Source organism: Cinclus cinclus, chromosome 9 (assembly GCF_963662255.1).
Source record: "Cinclus cinclus chromosome 9, bCinCin1.1, whole genome shotgun sequence".
Classification (NCBI taxonomy): domain Eukaryota; kingdom Metazoa; phylum Chordata; class Aves; order Passeriformes; family Cinclidae; genus Cinclus; species Cinclus cinclus.
In genome coordinates this window covers 24,110,512-24,130,548 of record NC_085054.1, presented here as the reverse complement: position 1 = coordinate 24,130,548, position 20,037 = coordinate 24,110,512, and the positions used below count along the sequence as shown (strand labels likewise).

At 39.1% G+C, this 20,037-nt stretch overlaps 1 protein-coding gene across 1 annotated transcript in view; it reads left to right on the top strand.

Moving 5' to 3' along the window:
- LOC134047144 (von Willebrand factor D and EGF domain-containing protein-like) overlaps positions 1 to 20,037 on the top strand; it is a 161,844-nt gene that overhangs the window by 100,209 nt on the left and 41,598 nt on the right. Inside the window, exons 16-20 of the mRNA XM_062498093.1 lie at positions 2,695 to 2,945; positions 4,172 to 4,391; positions 8,947 to 9,084; positions 11,092 to 11,236; positions 12,654 to 12,841. Of these exons, the coding sequence (XP_062354077.1) occupies positions 2,695 to 2,945; positions 4,172 to 4,391; positions 8,947 to 9,084; positions 11,092 to 11,236; positions 12,654 to 12,841 (942 nt within the window). The remainder of the gene's footprint in view (positions 1 to 2,694; positions 2,946 to 4,171; positions 4,392 to 8,946; positions 9,085 to 11,091; positions 11,237 to 12,653; positions 12,842 to 20,037) is intronic.

Below are 20,037 nucleotides of genomic sequence, written 5' to 3'. Positions count from 1 at the left end.
CACTAGCTTATATTTTTGGTGTCAGTAAGAAATACTTCCTTTTGCTGAGCCAAATCCTATGAAATGCCTCATAACAGAGCTTGGCTTGGCAGGGAGTCCAGGTGATAGGCATCAGACACTCATTACCTGCACTGCCACAGAACCCAAAGGCTCATTCTGCAGCCCCTCGAGGCAGGGGTCATGGAGAAGGCTGCCTTTTGAAGCATCTCCTGAAGGATGAAGAATAAATCATCGTTTTTTTCATGTCTACATGCCCAGTGTAAACAACAACCATTGCTCACCCCATGCTTTACATACAATCTGTTTCCAGCAGCATTATCCTCACAGCCCATCTCCTCCTTTACATGAGCAGGTTTGCATCTGGTCAATATAAAGATTATATTACTGCTTTTATGTAAATCCCTGTGGTGCTTCTAGAAAGAGTTTCTCTGCATTTTAGGCTTTGTAAACACAAACACATTAGAAAAAGTTATGTGAGTCACAGAACCAGTCTGCTTCGTTGTTTTGCGGTTTTATAACATCCCAAAAGTTGCCCAACTAAAAATTCCTTTGGATGCCACTTGGATAAGTAGTTAAAATGCCTAAGGGTGAGTCAGATCTGAAAGAGAGCCTGTGCACTTGAAAGTTGTGTGTTTTTCCCCAGAAAAATATTTAAGTCCAATCAGGGATATTATCTGTGACTCACAAACCTTGCCTTCTTTCTGTTGTAGAATCATGGAACGATGGCAAGTTTTGAAGGGTTAGAAATGGACCTCAGAGGTCATCCTGTCCCACCTCTTGTCATGGGCAGGGACACCTTCCACTAGACCAGGCTGCTCAGAGCCACATCCAGCCTGGCCTTCCACTGTGTTGGTCAGAGCAGCAGCATCCCTAGGGATGAGCCGATTCTGAGTGTTACACAGACAGACTCATAACTAATACCAAGACAGCTCAATTTTAAAATTCAGGAAATGGTATAAAAAAAGTAAAACAAAAAAAGTAAAATAGTAAAAACTGCAGTTTTTTTCCTAAATTTTAAAAACTAGAAGTGATTTGTCAACTCTGAAAGACATCATGGTTCACCTTCAAATGATGTTAAAATTTAAAAGTATTTAGAAGAAAGGGTTTATCAGACGTGTTCAAAAATGTGAAAAACTTTTTTAAAAGTTCTGCTGTAACAGGGAGAGTGTATATATATTTACTGGATGGCAAGCAGATCTCTGTAGAATTATAAACACTCCTCCACAGACTCCTTTCAGAACATCTGATTTTATGTTATTTTGTGCCTTCCACTTCCACTTACCATCCATTCAGTTAACACCTTTGTGTTTATCCATAAATGCATACCCTGCATCAATATTTCATTGATTACTTTGGGCACAACTTTTATGGGCTCCATGGCTTTAGTGTTTGGGAAATAAAAGGTAAATGAATAGATGGAAGCTTTCAACAGTTATGCCAGGACAATCTGCTGGACAAGCATTTTAGAAAGCTCTCATAGCACAGCAGCAATAAAGGAGACACATATTTAAACAACCGCATCATCTAAGCCATACTATGGAAAGCAAAGTTGGATAAAAATTATATGTACCACAAAAAAAAAGCCCTAATGGTGATTTCCCGTGAGCATAAGGCAGGGAGTCCTTAGAAGAGCACATATATAGTTCATAATGTTAAAGCATGGCTTGAAATTAACCGTCAGTATTAGAAATGTGTTTTACATTAAACATAACTATGGTCAAATTACATCGTGAGAAGATTCCTTTAAGTATCAATACCTGTCAATTTGTACTGCTGGCTAAAGAGGAAAGCTGCCTTGAGACTGAGGAGGCTTAGGACATGGAGATGAAATTCCTGGCCCTGAAAAGAGCTGCTGTCACCTCAGGGTACTCATCTGATCTTACTTTTCCTTGGTTTCTAATTATAAAATGTAATCATTTTCTCTACCTTGTTCTCCTTACCTACGTACATTGAAAGTATCTTCAGGTAGCATTTATCTTCTGCTGTTAAATAGCCTTGTAAAATTAGGGGGTTTTATCTTCACTAAGGAAATACTGAATGTAAACTAGAAATAGCAGTGCCAATGGTAGCATGATACACACCACTGTCACTGGGGATGGACAGTCTCAGCATCACTGATGTATCTCTGCTGGCACTGAAAAGACCTTTGTTCCTGATGAAATGTCCAACCAAATTCACTCAAACTGCTCGTTTAATTAGTCCTCATGGGTAAAGGCAGGAGAGTCTACTCAATGGACGAGTTACAATTTATTTTTCCTTCTGAGTTTACCACCCAATTAATTTGTCTTTCAGCATTTTGAGATTTATTTTACTGACATTTAAATGGATGGATGGTAGGTAAATTAAATATCTATGTAAGTACAAGAAATATAACTAATTACAGATTTAGGAAGATTTGGGACTAGGGGGAGGTTATAGAAATCATTTATTATTTACTCCCATATATCACATAGCACACCAAGTGCAGGATGGGACAAAAGTTCAGCATAGGGCACCAAAAAAAAGGGGAGGAAAAATGTGTTCTTTTTGGTAAAGCTATTTGCTGCCTCTAACATCCAAATCTCTTCCTCCATCAGGCTCTGGGTATGATCTGTATGTTTTCTTTGAGAGCATTCCTTCAAAGACTGACTCTGAGAATATTTACATGGAAGAAACTGGAGTTTATGTAATCATGGTTTCATTTTTGCTGTTTAGACAACCTGCCTCCTGTGTTCCAGGCCCCCTCCAACCAGCTGCTGACATTTATTGGTGAGAATTTTGTTTACCAGCTAATAGCAGTGGATCCAGAAGGGTCAGCTGTGCTATTCATCTTGGAGGCTGGGCCACAGGATGCCAGGCTCTCTCCTGCTGGCCTTCTCCTCTGGAAAGTTGATTCAGAAGAAATGCAGACCTTTGAATTCACTGTGTCAGATGAGTGCAATGCACAGAGCAGATACTCTATTGAGGTAAGGGAAAGAACATTTGAAAGGAAAAACAAAACAAATCTGTTTGTCACGTCTACGCAATTGTGCAATTTTCATCATAGCTAATAATTTGTTACTGTCTTGAAAAAACAAGGCTTCAGCTATTTCCTCATAAGTGTATAATATCCAGCACAGCAATAATGAACAGTTAATGGAATAAATATCTCTGAGAACTTAGAAACTATATATATAGGGAACAAGAGAGAGTGCTATTGATTGCTGTGTGAAAGAACATTCTTGCAGAACCTTTTAATGGTTCATTAATCTGATTTAAAATTCACATTCTGCATCTAGATTGCACCAAAAAAAAGCATATAACATAAAAGACCAGGCTTTAGCCATAAAAGGAGATTATAACTCATTCTCAATTATATTTTTAGAGGCTGTCTTGCTCTTATGTCATTACTCTACACTCTAAGTTTATTGGCAGAGCTTGTGCATGGCTTTGTCTTTATTGTACAGGCTAACATTAATTCTCTGACTGCATGAGCTAATAAAGTAGGATGCAGATTCTTGACATAAGAACAGTTTTGTGAAGAAAAGATTTTTATTCCCGGAGATTCCTGTTTTTACTCATTCAAACCACAAAATACAAATCTCCTGAACCCGCACAACAGAGGGGAAACTGGAGCCTAGATACGGCTTTAATGGAAATATTTCAAACTAGACCCGTGTTATCTGGGAGAGATAATGCAGAGCTTTGAATCTGTCGAAATGCAGTTCTTCTACATACGTAAAATACAAGCATGGATCTCCCTTCCCTGAAGAGAGAGAGACCAGATAAGGAATGCCACAGTCATGTTCCTGCCTGGGAGTCATTTGTAATGTGAAAGAGAAAGGTGGGCAGGCAGGCAAAGAGAAAAGATTTTTCCTTTCTTCTTTGAAGAATAAGGAACAAATTCGGCACTCAGATACGATGTGAAATCTGCTGTTATAGCAAATAAGGTTGGGGGTTTTTGCCAAGAAGTCAGAATGTGCCCCTAAACAATGAGAAAAGAAATCCATTTGAAGTCAAGCTCTCAGTCAAATAAGTACAGTGAGAATAAGACCATCTGTCTAGACAAAGGAAATTGGTTAGAAATAAGCTTCCATAATACTGGATAACATGTTTGCAGTGCAAATCTCTCCCTCCCTAAAGGGTAACCGTACACCTCCCAGCCCTGATTATTCAGAGCAATCTTATCACAACTCCCTTTTGCTTTCCCCAGGTTGGAGTGAAGCCCTGCAGCTGCCTCAGTGGTGGCACATGTGTCACCAATATTAAATACCCTCCAGGCCTTGGCGAATACCTGTGCTTGTGTCCAAATGGATTTGATGGGGAATTCTGCCAGGAAGACATCAGGGACTGCAAATCAAACCCCTGTGGCAGTGGAACCTGCGTGGACAGCATGGAGAGCTACTTCTGTAAATGCCCCCCTGGTTTGGGAGGTAGCACCTCTCTGTTTGCATTTCTGGTTTAAGCACAGGTCTATTGGGCTACAGGAGGTTTTGGGTGTAGCGTGACCACAACACCTGCCAAATGGACTGTAAATACAATGCTGCTCTTCTGCTGCCATGGCTGAGCTTTAGACATGGAGAGATGATATCTCTCTATCGAATGATAAGGAAAAATTACCTAAAGTTCTTTTGTCCTGAAATGATGGCTCGAGGAGGATGTGAACCTCCCAGATCTCTGTTGCTTCCTGCTCATTTCCCATGGACTGAGTGAAAGAGAGAAAAGGCAAAGATCCAGGCCCCTTTTGCACTTGACAGGATTTCACTTAATTACGCTGAGGAAAGAACTAGGAATAAATGAGGTTTCCCAGGTCTAGGGAGAAGTAGATATGGAAAACATGGAAAAATAAATTGTCCTTTAGCCCTACTTGAAGCTTCATTAAATTTAAGCATTAGGAAATCACAAGCCCAGTGAGTTGTCAGACATGATGAAGAAACAAAATCTAACCATTGAAACTCTTCAAGGCTGGTGCCCTGGTTTCAAAATTCTATCCGAGCCAAAACCAGAACATCTGACCAACATATGATTTTAAGAAATTAAGGGAAGAAAGATGATCACTTAACCCCCTGCTCTGTTCACATTCTTGAGACCTATAAGGTTGATTGCTGCCTGTGTTATAGGTTTGAAAAATAAAGTAGAAGTAACATCAAATGCATATAATTTTATTACTGCTTATTGTGCATATATATAGAAAACCCTCCATTTTTAACTAAAAGCAGTGAACAGATTTTACTCCATGAGCAAGGTACCCTTCCTGCCTGTCTGCAGCTCGTGAAACCTTTATTGCTTTTGTCATGTGGGACCACAAGCTTGGATTTCATTGCTATAAAATTCCAGCAGAAATGAAAAATAAAAATCATTCAGAAGCCCATAAAAATGGCCTAAAGGATCTGTGACACCTAATCTGTGTTGAATCCAGGTAATGCTACCTAATGGCCAAAGCCTGCTGCTGTCCAAAGTCTTTACACCACCAGAGACTCCACTGATGCAAGAACACACAAGCCTAAGCATGGAGAAAAAGGTTCTGACATAGAAGTTTGATCAAAATATAAAAATCCCTAAGCCAACCATATACAGAATATCTTTAATCCCCTGGAAAGAACATTCCTAGGAGCACAGGAAAAATTGGGAACTTCTTATGGTGTAATTTATGGATATATACAATGAGAAAAAGTTTTGATTGCCCATAAGGAGTTGGATTAAATGAATAAAAATCAATATAATTCCATGTCCGGCAGTGGATCTGCTGACTGGAGAGACAAGGGCACACAGCACCTTGATGGCCAGAGAAAAAAGCAGGTTTTCCTCCACCTTTAGTTCTTGCAAGTTAAATAACAGTGCAAGAGTTTTGCTATTCTTCCCTGTTCTTTCCAAAATACCAAAACAAAAGCAACAAAAGAAAATAACATATGATTGAGTGAAAAAGGAATACATCTCAAAGTTTTAATAGCAAGTGAAAAATTATAAACAAGTGGAGCTGCAAGCCAGCTGGGAAGCAGATGATTTTACTTCAGGGCAGGTTCAGTGACAACAATAAAAGCTCATTCTTGATGCTGTGTTTATGCCTCAATTCCCCAGAAAACCATCAATAATCTAATGAGAAGGCAGTGCTATGCAGCTCAAGTGACAGCACCACTTCACCATCAAATCTTCACAAATGACAGCAAACAGGCTGTAGAAACAAGAAGTGAACATGTGAGAGCTTCCCAAACACCCCTGCAAGGGATGCAGCAGCTCAGGTGCATCAGTGTGAGGGTAAAATGGAAGAATGAGAACAGGGCAGGGAGAAAAGCCAGCAGAAAATCTGAGAGACAGCTGCCTCCAGAATTATTACTGGATCTCTGAGAGTTCAAAGCTTGTTAATTTTTCATTTGCATTGTCAACAAGATAACAAGGATCCCTTTTGTTTATTCTTTTGGCCACAGAAAGCAACAGCACCACCCACCTGAGAACAGAACTCATCCTTGAAAACTATCCTAATCACAAAATCATTATTTCTTTACCCATATGCCAGTGATCAGTACAAAGTTGGGGGTGAGATGGGGAGCAAGATAGAACGATCATTTCATTTTCTATTTCAGGAAACTTAAGAAACTCCCAGGTTTTGTTAATGTTTCTAATATCCATGGAGACCCTAAATAGGATTTTTCTGCTCCTTTAGAGTCAACTTAATGGGAACAGTCAAAAAAATCTTTATTTACATCTGTAGGTGGTCAGCTCCTATCGAGGCATGAAAGGCCTTTATTTTCTCAAACAACTTCCCATGCAGGGATGGAGAAATATAGCTGGCAAAAAACCAGATGGTTCAGCCTTGGAACTTGATGAACTTCTATTCCTATTATTTTTATTTGTACTGTATCAGTGCCAAGACAGTTGAGACTCCCCTGTGCTACAGTGCACAGGAGGTCGTGTAAACAGAATAATTGACACTTCTTGGTGCAGTTTCCTGTCTATTTCTGCTGCTTCTTCAGCATCATTCAGCCAAATTTCACTCTTTGCAAACATTTCTCCTTGGATTCAACAGGATTATCGTTAAGCCCAAATTGGTCAGACACTGTTTAAAATCAAATCTCTCTATGTGAAAAGCAGTGCTTGCATAGTTTCACCATTGCATCAAAAAATCAGCCAAGTGGCTGAATTTCATATTGTTACTTATGGTGTTCCCTTGATTTCTGTAATGCCCTTGTCTTTGAGATTTCAAAGACAGCCCTTTGCAGTGAAAACAGAGTATTTAAAGGTGAGAAGGAGAGTATGAGAAGGACCGAGGGAGAAGTGACTGTTGTTACTGAAACCGAGAACTTTGATCCTACTCTCATTGTTTATGGTAACATGTTTAGTCTTTGTATGATATTCAGAGAAAGAAAGTGATTACTAATTAGAGAGCTACTCATTCAATATTTACCATGTGATGTCTGATAAGTTCTCAATGCATCACCAGAAATCAGCATCAGAGAAAAGCAGCCTGATGCCAGGAATGGAATATAAACAGTCAGCCAAAATGTAACAAGGGAAGGAAAAGGTAAGCCTAGCCCTGCAGCACTGTGTGATGTCCAGTTTCAATAAATGAAGCAAGAAGCATGAAAACCATAAAAAATTATCTTGAGATGGCACAGGAAATGGGATGTGGCTTTCATGCTGCTGTTCTATTTTTCCTTAAGAAGAAGCAGGCATGGGAAGGCGATGTCACTGGCATTTTAGGCAGCTCAGTCTATAAAGAGACTTCAATTTGAGTTTTCTACATTGAGGTGCTATTTTAATTTGAAAGGACTAGTGGAAGCTACCTGCAATGCTGAAGCAATGAGAGATTAAGTTGTAGGAGATGAATAATAATGCTCTGTTTTTATCATCCTGCAATTCATTCCTCTGTGACAAATTTATTTTTTGAAGTAAAAAAAAAAAAACAAAACAAAACAAAAAAAGAACATTTAGATCTTTTGAAGCCGGACACCTGACGTGGACCAAACCTTTCTGTACCTGGTGCTATGTCTTGAGGCACGTCCCTGGATTCTCCAGAAGCTGTCCCAATCTCCTTGTACATTCCTACAGGGACAAAGGGGATGCCTTCATGAGAGTGGTCGGGGCCAGCTGGTGACTGCCCTCAGGGCTGTACATGCTGTGACCAGCAGTAGCCAGGCAAGTTAGACCAAGTGCACAGAGACAGCAGCACCTGAGGCCTGGAGGAGTTTTAAACAATGTTATAGCTGATTACTCTGCCTCACTGCTGTTCAAATAGTAATTTCATCTTTTGGGTCACCCTCCCCTAGAGGTATTCATTAAATCACCCAAAGTTGTGAATTTGAATATTAGTTGCATTGAGGGATTTTTAAAATCTTCCTTTTAAAATCAGCAATAGTCAAGAGATATTGTTTCGGATTCAGATCCTGTGGCAGCCTATCCTCTGAAAACCACTACTGGGGCTCAATGACATTTTCAGAATGTTTATACAAATTTTGATTTTAAATAGAAAAACTTGGTTTAAAAAAAAAAACAACCTGATAATTTTGTAAGGTTTGCCTTGAACCAGACTCTATCAGGCTAGTTCACAGTTATGTGAGGGTCACACAGAACCAGGAAGTACAATAGAGGTCAGTACATGGCTCCTCATGTCCTAAAGCCAAAATGGTGACATTCATGGGGTTCTTCAGTACACGACAAAGATCTCACATTAACAACAAAAACAGCAGCAAAGATGTGAAATACAGGGGCAATATTAATTTAATTTATGTGCACTTTTATTTAACATGCATAGCTTTCCATGAGCAGTAGTCTCAAATTCAGCACTTCTGGTACCAATAGCGACAGTAATAAACAGGGTGATAAAAGCAGGTTTAAGTGAGACAGTGGGGAATTTGGCTGGAACATGAGTGACATACCCTGTAATGAGTTTGCAGTTGAGAAGTGAGCCTTTGTCTGCTTCAACATTTGAGCTGAACGACAAACAGGGAACCTTTCCTGATCATTATTAACTTCCCCTTTGCTTTGCCACAGGGCCTACTTGTCAGGAAGACAAGAATGAATGTGAAGAGAGTCCTTGTTTTCCTGGAGTGTCTTGTATGAATACCTTTGGATCTTATGCATGTGGAATTTGCCCCACTGGGATGGAGGGAAATGGTAAAACTTGCAAATGTAAGTGGTTTACATTATTTACTTTAATAGGTTGGGGGGAAGGGGGGAGAAATCAGTTCAATTCTACTACTATTACCCCAATCGAGTATTTTGCCACTCATTTCGAGTACAGACCCCTAAGTGTACAAAACAGACTATTGCCGTGTTGTATTAATGTGGATGTTTGCAAATTGCTCTGCTATTTTTCATTTTGGTAGAGAATGAACACCACAGCATACAAAAAAAGCACTTTACAGATAGATAATTTGCCAAGGACACTTTGCACATTCTCCACTATTTCGCTCCTAAGTATACATCCATGAGTGAATATTTGGGGAGCACATCCAGGGCTGATTTTGTTCTGGGTACCAGCTGGTAGGAGACTAAGAAAGGTCAAAGTGCCAATCCTTTCCATCCTTCCACCTCTGTTTCCAAGGGGTGTTTTCATTAGAGGACACAGCCCAGAGATGCTTGGCATGAAGTCATTCCTCAGATCCCAGCTAGTGAAGAAAAGGGCCATGAACAGTTTTAGATCTGCTCAGTATTTGCTTTTAGAGCATCAGGCTCTTTACTGGGGAGCCTACAGTGACTTTGTACTCTGAGACCTCCCCAGTGCATTTGACCTCACTCACACACACTCTGCTTGTTCCAGTCACATAGACAAAAGCCTTCTCCAAAACTTTTTTTTTTTTTTTAACCAGAAGGAGATAAATCAACACTTGAGGACTTTTTTACTTGTTTGTTGGTGCCTCCAAAGAAATCCAAGTGAAAGATGCAGGTATATACTGTGCAGCCATTAAGATTTCCTCTTATTGACTACAGGAAGGAAAAAAATATCGACTGGAAGCAAACTGAGTGGTAACTGCAAGACCCTGACATCAGCAGCCACTGCCTTTGTCAGATTTACCAAACATCCCTTCAATCATATTGCCAAACATTTCTATATAAAGTTTTCTGTACTATATGATTTGGCCACATTGGTTATTTCAAAGTGATTTTGCATCTGTTTCACAAATGCATATTTTAGTGATTAATTTGACCCATGAAGGAAGGATATACCAAATAATACCAAACAATGTGCTTTTGAAAAATATAACATTTCTTACTTTCCATTTATTAATTACAGAAAAAAATCCCTGTTTCTGAAATTTATTTATTAGAAGGAATAAACCTGAGGGCTTATTTGTTCACATAGGATAGGATAGAAAGCATTATTTTTAGCTCTGATTCAGAAACTTAACATTCCTGCTCATATTTGCCTTGCTTAAATGAGTATAAGGGAAGGGGGGAGGGAGGTGTAGTAGTTCTGTATGTACTGATGCAGTACTGTAGTACTGATGTAGTTCTGTATCTCCTAAAGTGAGCAACAGCTCATTGCACTGTTTAATATATATAAAGAGTCAGAGTTTCAAGCTTTATTAAGAGTAGAGAATATTCAAGACACCCAAGGCAATAATTGCTTAACTTGCAGCACTATCCATGTAGACTTTACCCTAATTGGTTACCTTAAAATTATGCAGAAAACCACATTTTTCAGTCTCCTCATTGCATCCACATGCACTTTTTACAGGTATTTTGACCCACACAAAGCTGGCAGCTGAACTGACTGAGCAAACACACTCACCAGAGTTTCAGAGAGAAGGAGAGGCTTTGAAGGAGAGGCAAAACTCAGGGAGAGAACAGCTCCCAGGGTGAGGTGTAGCATCCTCATCCAAGGATCAGTGCTGTCAAACCCTGCTTGACCTGAGGCTTTCCAAGTGCCCTGAGCCCAATGAAACATCACGGTGCATATTAAGACTCCCAGACAAATAAAATTCAGAAAGCTTGGGAAAAATGACTTTTCTTATACTTGGTTGAAACTTTGCTGTATGTCAGCAGCTGGACCCACCTGATCTACCTTTATTTGCTTGTTGGCTTCCAGAGTAAACTTATGCCAGCTTACCTGATTCGCTGTTGCTGTGGCTTTTTATCATTAATCACAGCTCAGCTCTAACACCTTGTTTCTTGTCCCTGTGATATTTTCCACAGCTGTGCTTGCTGCTGAAGTTACAGAAGCTTTAAGCAATGGCAAAGGTGAATTGAACAGCACTGAGGTTAAGCAGCCACTGCAATCCTCAGAGGCAAAGGAATCTCCTGTAATTAAGAATTTTAACATAGGTTATAGACACGGTAGGTATACAAAGACATGAAATCTTTTTCATTTGAGACAATTTATGTATTCAGAAATCATTAATTTTAACACCTAAAAAATAAATACAAAATAGCCATTTATAATGCAAGAAAATTTGAGTTAGGAAAAAACACTCCATACATCAGACTGTGAATTTCTGCTAAACAATTTGACATGGGCGGGAGGCATTGCAACAATAACAGTGAGAGTGGCCAGGCTTAATTAGAAATCACACGTCTTCTGAGGTAGGACAAAACCACCCCAAAGTGTAGTGATCAATGGAAAGCAAGATGATAAAAATGGCAGCTTATGCCAGCTTCCCATGAACAAGTGATGCTGGTTTTTTATTTCACTATTGAAATGGGCAGCCACTGAATTGCTACTGAGTTTTAAGCATAAGGGAAGACCAGCTCAAGGAACTTTCCTGCGGCAGGAGCTTCTCCCAGAGGTGCAGCACTCTCTGACACAGGTGTGCACCTGCACAGTGCTTGTGTTGATCCTGCTCTAATGAGTGTTGCATTTTTAATTGATTTTCCAGTGAAAGCGGGCAGCAAAAAATTTAGATTGGTCATATCTGTTGTACAGAGGTATTTGTAAAATAAAAGGGTTTGGGTTTTTTTCTTACCCTCTTTTTTGGCCCTCTTACCCAGGCCAGCCAACCCCTAAGCAGAACTTGCCTCTTGCAGGTATCCTATATTATGATACTGTAGATAAAGTTGAAGAATAATGCAGAAAATACCTGACAATCATGATGGAGACCTCATTGGAAGCAATTAAAAAAGATCTACAACCATCATTAAGATTGTATTCATCATCTGTCCTCTGTCTTGACACTATTAAATACTTCACAGGCAGTTCATATACACTTGCTGTTCAGTGACATCATAAGTGGTAAAATATTATATACTACCAGAGTGTTAAATTTTTGCACATAGTCCTAAGATAATTAAAGCAGGTTGCTGTAATACAAGGTTTGACACATTAAGGATGATATCCAGATCAGAAACATATGTACTTCATAGTGTAATTTCAAAAGTAGGGTATAGGTGCTGTAAGGTTTGATAATTACCTTCCAATTATAAAAGACCAAAAAGATGTCAAATAATACCTTTTCTCACTCAGTTAATCTTTCACTTATGCTTAAAATTACAGTTTCTATATTTTACATGATAAATGCCAAACAACTTCAAGTAATAAACTTGAAAACATGCAATTAGAGGACTAATAAATCTTGCTTTAATGAGAAACAGCTGTTCTGTTACACTGTGCCTACAGGACATTCTCATGTTTGTCTCAAGGTTTGGGAACATTTTGCATTAATCATACTTTGAAAGAATAAAAGAACTTATAGAGCTTTAGCTGGGCTCAGGGAGTGACTGCTAACATTTAGATATGCGTTTTTTGAGAAATTATTAATAAGATGCTTGAACTGCCTTGTGTCTGGCCATGCAGCAGCCGTGTCACACGTCCCCAGCTGTGCCAAGAGGCCATGCTTCCCTGGAGTGCCATGCTTTGACAAGAAGCCCCCTGACATTGGCTACATCTGTGGCCGCTGCCCAGCAGGGCTTTCTGGAAATGGTCGGATCTGTACCAAAGCCCCCACACCAGGTACTGCCTGTTTATTTAGAATCTGAACAAGGTTTTGCATAGAAAGGATGTGAGACACTGTGAGCTAGCACGGCATTGCAACACGCTGTACTCTGGAACCAAATACTGATGGCTGTGTTCTGTCACTCTCACCTGAGGAGCAGCTGGCAGGACTTATTTCAGGAATACCTGGCTCCCTGAGTTGAAATCCAATAGATTAACCACCTCATTTGCTACTAGGGGGAATTCTTCACGTCAGGACTTGTTCAATGGTATGAATCACCACATCTGTATTTCTGCCACAGCACTGGCACATGATTGCAGGACTTGTCTCCTCTTCTCTAAGACCAGAACACGACACATACCAGATCACTCAGCCCTCCTTCTTTCCTAATTCTTCTGCTCCAAGGCATCTATTCTGCAAGGTGACCTGTGAATAATAAACAAACTGTCATGCAAGAACAACTGTACCAACAACTGAAGGCAACAGATAATTAAAGAATTTCTGTAGTATTGCTCACAGCCTGAGCAATGACTTTCCTTGGGGAGCTCTGCAAATCAGCTGCTCCCATTAATCTCTGAGGACTGAAGAGAAGGCCTCATTAAAAGAGGCTTTCTGCTGTGGTGAAAGGAAAGCTGGGTCCTGACCTCAGGCACAAAGTTGCAATGGCACAGCAACCTCTATCATCTGACCCTGCTCTCTCTCAATGATATCCCCATTATTCAGTGTATGGTTCTATAGGCCCAGACTGGATGGTTGTCCCTTTTTACTGCACAGACTGCACTGCCAGCAGTGCTCATGTTTACTCCTTAATAATGGTAGTTGTCAGGTTAGATTCCTTGAAATCTTTTCCTAAATATTCAGGACAGAGTGACTTGAAACCTTCAAATTGTTCCCTGACCTCCTACACTTGACCAACCCCACTTCACTTCCCATTCTGTATCCAAATCAGTGATTGTTACCTTGGTGTTGTATTTTAACGCACTCTATCAAAGTGGAAGCAATTTTACTGTTTAGTGTAGGTATCACCCAGTCTCTTGGAACTATAAATTGATTTTAGCTGGTTCTCAGAATCTAAAGGTCACAAAAATAAACTCAACATTTTTCTCACCCTAGCAATGAGTATGTTCAAAGTATTATTTAGTCTGCCAGTACCACTAAGCCATCTTCTATAACTTGGAGAAGCTGTAACAGTGGTTGAGGAAGAAAAAAAATCATTGTGCATATAAATAACTTTTCCGTTATTGCCCAAAGCTGTGCTTTGTCATTAATGGGATAATGGGATACACATTGTGCACCCCAAAGGTCCTTTAAAAGCTGCTGAGTAGAACAGACAGTCTACAGCTGCAGATATTGGTACAGTAAATCAGGCACACTTCCACTGTGCTTATATAAACATTAACCAATAAATTTGTCTGTGTTCTAGAAAGGGGAATGCTGCCATTTGCTGTGATTCATACCTGTCATATACAACTCCAGGCAAAGATTTAGGAAATATCCCAGGTATCAGGACCTGAAACAAGTACGTACTTCCTTCAAAAGTGAGCTGTATATCAGAGGCAGTAGTATTTTTTTGCATTTTTCTCTTGAATATTCAAACTGAGCCAGGAATTCATGCTGCAAATAATGCCAGCTTGAACACTTCAGTAAGGGAATGAAGAGGAATTATTTTTTTGTTCCAACAGAACCTTATATTCACTCCTGTGAATTATATCACAATACAGGAGACGAGAATCTTGTGCCTCAAGGTTAAATGAGAATAGTCATTTGTTTTAATACTTAGAAATGAAAGCAATGGTTGCAGCTGTATGAGTGTCCTAATTTATGGCCAAAATGATGGGTTTAACTTTCCTTCCTAAGTGCTTTGCCAGTAGAAGCAGAAGTAGTGTATAGCATTGATGATTGAAAGATATCAGACGAAAAAGAATTAACTCTCAATTAAATTTATGTATAGTTGTGGATTATGATTACTGTGAAATCCTCCCTGTTGGAATAATATCTTCTCTCCCTTGTAACTTATGCCATCAGTCTTCAGATGAAACAGAACAAATCCTCTTCAGCTTGCTACAGTGCTTGTGAAGGTACTGAGATTATGTGCCACTTCTTTCCAACTCTAGTAATTTTAATCTAAAAATACTCCTGCTAATCCCTATTTTGTACTTTTATTGGCTGCTTTTGACATGAAATTATACTCAATTGCAGTGATCTAAGGATTAAAGGATAAGTATTTCTTCATACCAAAATCACAAAAATTACCCAACTGCCTTTATAGGCTGCTGAGGAGAAAAACATTCCAGAAGAAAATTGTTCCTTAAGTCAGTGTTTGATGAGCTGCACCCAAAAAGTCCTTCAGTTTTGATTTATAATCAACAAAATACTATTTCCTCAGCACTGATATGTGATGGGTATTCATTTCTTGAAGTGCTTGACTTACTGCAAATTATGTAACTCCAAAGTTTCTGAGCTACATTTATCTGCTCTAAAAATGCAGGGCCTCATTCTGTTCTCACTTACATATTTTACCTGGCTTATATCTATAGTTTGTACCACTTCAAACCGAGAAGAATTGGTTGCAATTTTTCTTGAAGTACATCAGAACAGTCTTAAGGAAAAGCCAGTATGGAATTTCACATGTAAAGGGAAAAAAATATTTCTTTAAAAAAAAACCAAAACAAAATTAAAAAAAAAAAAAGATTCTCCTATCAGAAATAAAAAGCTATCCCTGTCCCTTTCAGACCCATAAAGCAAGTATCCTACATTTATTTAAAAATTTACTAGTAGGGTCAGAAGTCCCTTAAGTCTGCTGGCATTGCAATAAAGAGGTAAACCTAAGGAATTTAAATCTGTCCAGGCTTCCCTGGGCACATTTCACTTTTGTATAAAATATCTGCTGCTTTTTTTGCTAGAAGAGGCAGATCTATTAAATCAAACCTCCCAGTATCATTGGTCATATTCTTGGCACAAAGGAAATGAATATATCCTAATGGGGATGCTGGTGATGCTCCTGCATGCTGCAATATCAGCTCCCGGCAGGCGCCGTGGGTATTTCTCCAGACTGGTTTCATCACTCACAGTCACACAGATACCCATCTGTTTGCACTTTCTTTAGCAGGTTAGAGAGGTTGGTGTCATCACAAAGGATTTATTTTTTAACTATTAGTAAATCAGCAATTTTACTGGACAAAGCAGTGCCACATCCATCACCCATAAAAGATTGTTTGCTCAGAACCAGCTCTTTCTGCCTCTCTTGGTTTAGGCAGCTGAAGATCAAGGGAGAGAGTGATTTTATGATCTCTGTAATCGAGTTCTGCTTTCCCATTCAGAACACCACAGCAAGATCTCCTGTCATAGCAGTTAATTTGCAGTATTGTAGACATTTGGCACTTGCTATACTTTTGCATGTGCAGATATTTGTTATGTTTACGTGCTCTGTGCTTCACACTCCTCCAGTATCTGCACTGTGCATCTGAATTCACTTTGATTTTACATCAGAGAGACCTCTGTCACCTTCTCATTTGCACCACTGTCAGATCAACATCGAGGTGTGGATTTAAAAGGAGAATAAAGCGTTTTGAAGTAAAAGAACGTGTGTCTTTAAACAAATACTGCTCAGAGGAACAGAGGAACATATTAACCTTAAATTTTGCATTTTTAAATTTCAACTTGGAAATCACTTCTGTCATTATTAGCACTCATCATTAATCACTATCCATGAAAAAAAATATCGCCAGTAACAGATTTGGTCACTAAACCAAGGGTTCATGTCTGGAGTTAACTGCAGGAGTAGGGACTTCTTAGTGCCTGGAACCAATCAAATGATTTTGTTTCAAGAGATGACTGAAGAATGTAATAGATGCCTTTCATCTTTTATCTAACAGAATTGATGAATTTGCATTAAAAAGATCAAAGCCCAAATTCCAGTCTCACTTACCCCCGTGTAAATCATAAGTGACTCCACTGAACCAGTAGCATTACCCTAATAGACTGAGCTGAGCACAGCTCCTGGAAGATACAAAAAAAAGTGTTAAGGAAGGCACACATCACACACAGTACTTTTAAATATGAGATGAGTGCGTACCAATAGGTGTAGATAAAAGGGAAACACTGTTCAGCATTCAGAGAGACTTTGCAAAGATTAACTAACCCATCCCGACATGGTTTATGCAATGAGTTACAAGGCTTACAATGAAGGCAGGTATGTAGATGCTGCAGCCATTAGCTGTGAAGTTGCCTGAGATCCTTTCAAAGACAAAACAGAAACTCTAAACCGTAAAGGATACTCTGATTTGCCTCTATGTGGTAATAGCTCTCAGCTCTGCCTGTGGGCTCCAAAACTGGGAAGCATTGAATGGCAATGACTTCCAGCTCCTAGCTCTGACTCAGGCCATGGAAACTGTCCAGAATTCATCTTTGGAATGCATGGTGGGAGTTGCTGGTCCCTTTCAGAAACCCTGTTTCAGTGTTTCTAGCTGGTGTATTTCAGGACAAAAGGTATGTTTTTTTCAGATGGACCAGTTATGATGTAATGATGTCTCCTTCAAGGGATATGTGATGAAATGGCAACTGAAGTAGGGTTAGAAATGCCACACAAAGATATTCCATATAAATTTGGTCTTATGAAAAAGTCAGTTTCGCAGATGGCATACCTGTAATCTTCATATGAGGCCAGGATCAGCCTGGCATTTTGGACATAAGCTCTGACCCTCTCCTGCCCTCTGAACCTGTAATTGCCACTGGAAATCCACTCCTGTAGCTCTCAAGACAGAAAGGGAATCAGAGACAGACTTTCTAATGTCTTTCTCCTCCTTAAGGATACCTCATAAAATATTAAGTATTTTCAGGAAAATATCAAGAGACCTGTACAGTATATGCTATGACCCAAACATAACAACCAAAGTAGGCACAGTGGGAAGAATATGTTTAGATAATTTAAAAGATAAATGGTCTCCAGCTTCACTGATCCATACACTCTGTCAATCCAAAACTTGTTAAGTACTTCCAATACAGATGATATATTTAGGAAATGATGTAGCTCAGCAATAGAAGATCAATGAAGCCCAAGCCATAAAACCACTAGGGGACAGGACTCAGCTATATGCCATGAATAATATTTACATTCAATCAGAATATCAAGTACAGATTACATTTCTCTCCTACCAAGAATGTGCCACCTTTTGCTTAAGCAATCACTGGGCCATCATGACTTTTAAGTGATAATAACAACTCAGTCTCCAACAAATAATCTACACAGGATACAGGCTCAGTAGTTTTTTTACATTGACAGAGCAGAGCAAGATTATCTTCTCTTAGAATTTCCAGGCTGATTTAATCATCCAGCTATAATAGCCCTCAGCTTTTAAAGGGAGCCAACCCCGTTTGCACAAATTTGACAAGATTGCTGTTTTGTTAAAGGCACTTAAAGGCCCCTTTAGAACTGGAAGTAACTCAGACTGGACCAATATCCTGGTCCCAGGATAAACAACATAAGAGTCTTTCCACTAAGGGATAAAGCAAAGAAGGATTTGAAGAGAAAAGACTCGTAAGCAACACAAAACACAGCACAGAACAGGGCAGTAAATGTAGGTGTGAAATGTACAAACTTGTCATGGTCAGGACAAATATAGGAGCAGTTCTTAAACATCCTGCTTTGATTTTCTTGCTTTATCTTTGGTTTTGAACAGGTACATAAAGTATCATCCACTTCACAGGACTCTCTTGCAGAACCAGGGGATGTCCACTGCCAAATCATGTGAATTTTGCCCCAAATATTGCACATCACATGGACAGAGCTGGCTCATTCCTGAAGAGATACAGCAACAACTGAACACAGGGCAACTGATCCTCTGGGCTGGAGGAGAAAATCATTGCCCATGCAGATAATATATTAGATTTAGAATTTCAGAGAATGCAATTAACAAATAGATCAAAAGATATCCAGTCCAACCTTTGTTTTCTCAAAGGTAGATAAATTCTTCTGTGCCATAACATCTGAAATCTTATTATTGTAATTCCTTGCCTTTTGTTTGCTAAATTGGGAAGAAAGTATAGGTACTTATCAACCTAATCAGTTGAAATTATGGAGAATTCCATAAAAGCATGATTTCACTGAGAGTATTTATACATGCTTACATGATTTTTAAATAGATTCATTACTGGTTCCCCGTAAGGCATAGTTCACTTTATGCCTTGGCTTTCATATGTAAAATAACTCAATCTTTAAATGTTTACAGCCCAAAACAACATAATGATTGTTTTAGACCATTTATTTCTTTAACTGAATAAAAAAATATTTCAGTAACTTATTCTTTGCTACTTTTTTGCTGAAATAATTATAAGTGTTTCTGCTATTTTTTCTTTGAAGAAATGTTATGGCTTTTCTTTTGAAGAAATGAACTTTCTTTGTAATCTATTATTACTCTTCTAAAGGATCCTACATAGATATTTCAGAGAATTAGACAGGGATGCTTCCAAAATGATCTGCCTTAATTTAGCCTATTTTGTATATATCTATCAACCTGTTCGTGCCGTGAGAGAGTCTGAAGACCCATGAGGCACCATCAGATAAGAACACAGTTTCTATTAATTTTTCCATCTATCTCAGTTCTGAGAAGTAAAATATACTGTCAATTCTTGAATAGAAAAGATAATTTGGTTCCATGAACTCTATCTTAGTACCACCTTTGTAGCAGCTGAAATAATGCAGTTTCAGGCTCCAATAATTGGAGAAGGCAGAACACAAAAGATGGGAGGTAAAAGTTCAGACCTGAAAGAGGGACAAGGGATAATGAAAGGAAGGGTGATAAAACAGCTACAAGGGGATTAAGTGGGTGATCCAGGGTGTTTTGAAACACAAACACACTTCTCCTTGGCTTCCTGTTTTCTTGGCTGGGTATTCAGAGAAAAGCACAGGAAGAGCACTTCTGAAAACAGCAGCAGAGAAGGGGTCAGACCCAAGGAATATAAAGAGCACAGAAGGAGATCTGGCAACAAAGCAGAGAGAGGAGCACGGCTCCTGTGCGAGGGGTGAGAGCACATCAAACATTTTGAGATTTTTCCAACCCATACGAGGGACGTTTTCAATTAAAACTTGAAATAAACTGGAAGGTAGAAAAGGTGTTTGAGAAAACATTGTTTGTAAAAACACAGGTTTAAAAACCTCCTTAGACAATCCAAAAAAACATACTGATAAAGAAAATTGTTGGTAGAGAGGGGGGAA